Source organism: Lolium perenne, chromosome 5, assembly GCF_019359855.2.
Source record: "Lolium perenne isolate Kyuss_39 chromosome 5, Kyuss_2.0, whole genome shotgun sequence".
NCBI lineage: Eukaryota > Viridiplantae > Streptophyta > Magnoliopsida > Poales > Poaceae > Lolium > Lolium perenne.
Window position 1 is genome coordinate 235,575,677 of NC_067248.2, and position 2,609 is coordinate 235,578,285.

The 2,609-nt window shown below is 53.7% G+C and overlaps 1 protein-coding gene across 1 annotated transcript; it reads right to left on the reverse strand.

The window, feature by feature from the left end:
* Positions 1–200: 200 nt before the first annotated feature.
* On the reverse strand, positions 201–2,328 carry LOC139829711 (L-ascorbate oxidase-like). The gene is made up of 2 exons (XM_051332731.2): positions 1,771–2,328; positions 201–1,684 (listed from the first exon to the last, which is right to left on the reverse strand). The coding sequence occupies exons 1-2, from the start codon at positions 2,146–2,148 to the stop codon at positions 338–340; spliced, it is 1,725 nt and encodes a 574-aa protein (XP_051188691.1). The 5' UTR covers positions 2,149–2,328; the 3' UTR covers positions 201–337.
* Between the last annotated feature and the right edge of the window lie 281 nt (positions 2,329–2,609).

Here is a 2,609-nt window from a genome sequence, read left to right on the forward strand (position 1 = left end):
CCAAGCCTCCCCTTCCGTTAATGTGGCCGGTGCCGGTCGTGTGGCCTTATGACTGGAAGAAAACTGACTTATGACGATATGGAAATCAGTCCATTATAATAAATAGACACCCCATTGTGCATGTGTATATTTTTTGCACATAAGCGGCCAGATATTCTACATCACTCGTAACTAAAAAAATCTTATGACATCATCACTCATAACCAAAAATATCAACTATATTTATTTTCAAAAAGGAAAAAGCAACTATAATACAATACTATTCATTGCAACACTATACAAGGTAAAGTAATAAATGACTGCAAATGGCACATACATCACATGGATTATCTTCACGTCAATGTAGTCCCTTGGAATGTCCACAACCCATGATGGACGACGGCAGGCGGCCGACCCTCTCGACGCCCTCTTCAAAGACCACCCCCATGCCCATGAAAACGTGCGCCTCGACGTGGCAGTGAAACAACCACACCCCTGGGTTGTTCGCGTGGAACCTTATCGCCGTCCACCCGTCTGGGTGTAGCGGCACGGTGTTCTTCATGATCGGGTCCTTGACGTTCAGAAGCCTCCATGCGTCCGCCGCTGGGTCGAACTTGCCTTCACCGTGTCCGAGCACCCAGAAGTCGTGTCCATGGAGGTGCCACGGGTGCGTCTCGCTCTTGTCGTTGAGCATGTTGGAGTTCTGCAGCACCACATCCACCACTGAGTCAAATGCTAGCCGATACACTGGGCTTCCAATAGTCCCGTTCGTCTGCGCCGGCGCTGATATATCGTGGCCCCTGTGGTCGTACGTGTCTAGGGGTGGGTGCTGATCATACGCATCGGTCAGGCCATGCTTCATTGACACGAGGTAGGGTGTGGCCGGGAAGTGGAGGGACACTCCATTGATGGTCCACTTGGTGTGTCCGTTGATGTAGTTTTGCGTGTTGAGAAGGAGCAAGGTGCGGTCAGCTCTTGCTGGCGCCAGCACGGCGTAGCCTGGGTGCGCGACGATAGCCCTGCTCTGCTCCACCCTGATGACCGTGTTGTCCCATGATGGGCCGGTCGTTGGCACAGTGGGCGGTGTTTTCCGCGGGTTGTTGCCGGCATAGCTCACGATAGCTTTGGCGCTCGGAGTTGAGCTAGCGTTGCGGCCGACGATGTGGGATGTTGCCCAGTAGTTCCGCCTTGGGTCCTGGTTAGCCTTGACAAGCACAGAGTACGTCTCACCAGAGTAGATGAAGAGGTTCCTCACCACAAATGGCCGCACGTAGTGGCCATCGGCCTCCACCACCGTCATCAAATGGCCCTCGATCTCAAAGCTGAGTGACGAGAGTGACGTGAGGCTGCCGATGCGGAGGAGATAGTTCTTCCCCGGCACGAAGGTGAATTGAGTAGGCAACGTGCAGTCCGGGTGGGAGTTGTTGCACGATTCAGTGGAATTAGCAAGCTTCGGGCAGTTGAACGTTCCTCGGCCATTGATTAGGAGAGACTGGGGCTCGCCGACGAAGACGAAGGGTTTGGCGGAGAGTCCAGTGGCCTGGTCGTAGACGCTCTTGTGCCACCAGTCTTCCAGGAGGACGGTGTGCTCATCGTCGTACCGGAAAGGCTCCCAGACGCCTTCCGGCACGGTCACAACGATCATGCCATTGAGCCCCGCCACGCGCTGCATGCCGTAGTGGGCATGGTACAAGTACGTGCCCGGCTGAAATCATGCAAACACCCCATTTAGTTATCATACTTATGCATCGGAGAAGAGAACGTCAAGCTTGATGTAGTTCAATTTCTTACCCTGTCGACGACGAATTTGTACGTGAACGTTTCCCCAGGCAGGATGGGACACTGGGTCACGCCGCCGACTCCGTCAGCCCACGGGGTGCCAATCTGCCGGATGCCATGCCAGTGGATGGCGGTGTTCTCCGTCTCGAGCTTGTTATGCACGGTGACGACGACGGTGTCGCCCTGCGTAGCATAAATGGTCGGGCCGGGAGCTTCGCCATTGACGGTCACGGCGAGCTTCTCGAAGCAGTCGGGGGACTTGTGCTGGTACGATATTTCCCAATCGTAGTGGCGCACCTTCGCTTCCGCTCCCAGCAGCAGCAGCGAGGTGCAGAGGGAGAAGCAGAGGACGGCGGCGGCCACAACCAGTGGCTTCGGCCCCGGCGACATTGCGCCGATGTACGTAGATACGTCGGACAACAGTACAGCCTGCTTAGGTGCGATGGAGCTCTTCTTGCTGTGGATTTAAGCAAGAAGAAGCTAAGCCGCTGAAGTAGCTAGCTTGACTCCTGTCTGCTTGATGTTCCAGCAACTGTTGGTGTGTATTTGCGTTGTTCTGTGGAAACGCTGTTAAGATGAAGCGCTCCATATATACCAGTAGTTGCGAGAGGCTTTGCATGCATATAGTCAATGCAATAAGTTGAAGCACGCTTCAACTTGTTTGGCAACTAGAACGAGGGTTGGTGATGATTGAGTTGAGCTGAATCGTTCCAGGAGAGGAAAGTACATGCACACGAGGGTTAGTGATTTCTTTTATTTGGCAACTAGCAAACGTGACGACCATATTAGTTGAACCACGCTTAGTCTCGGCGTAACGTGTTGACGGCGGGTCTCTCTCCTGTGTGGATTAA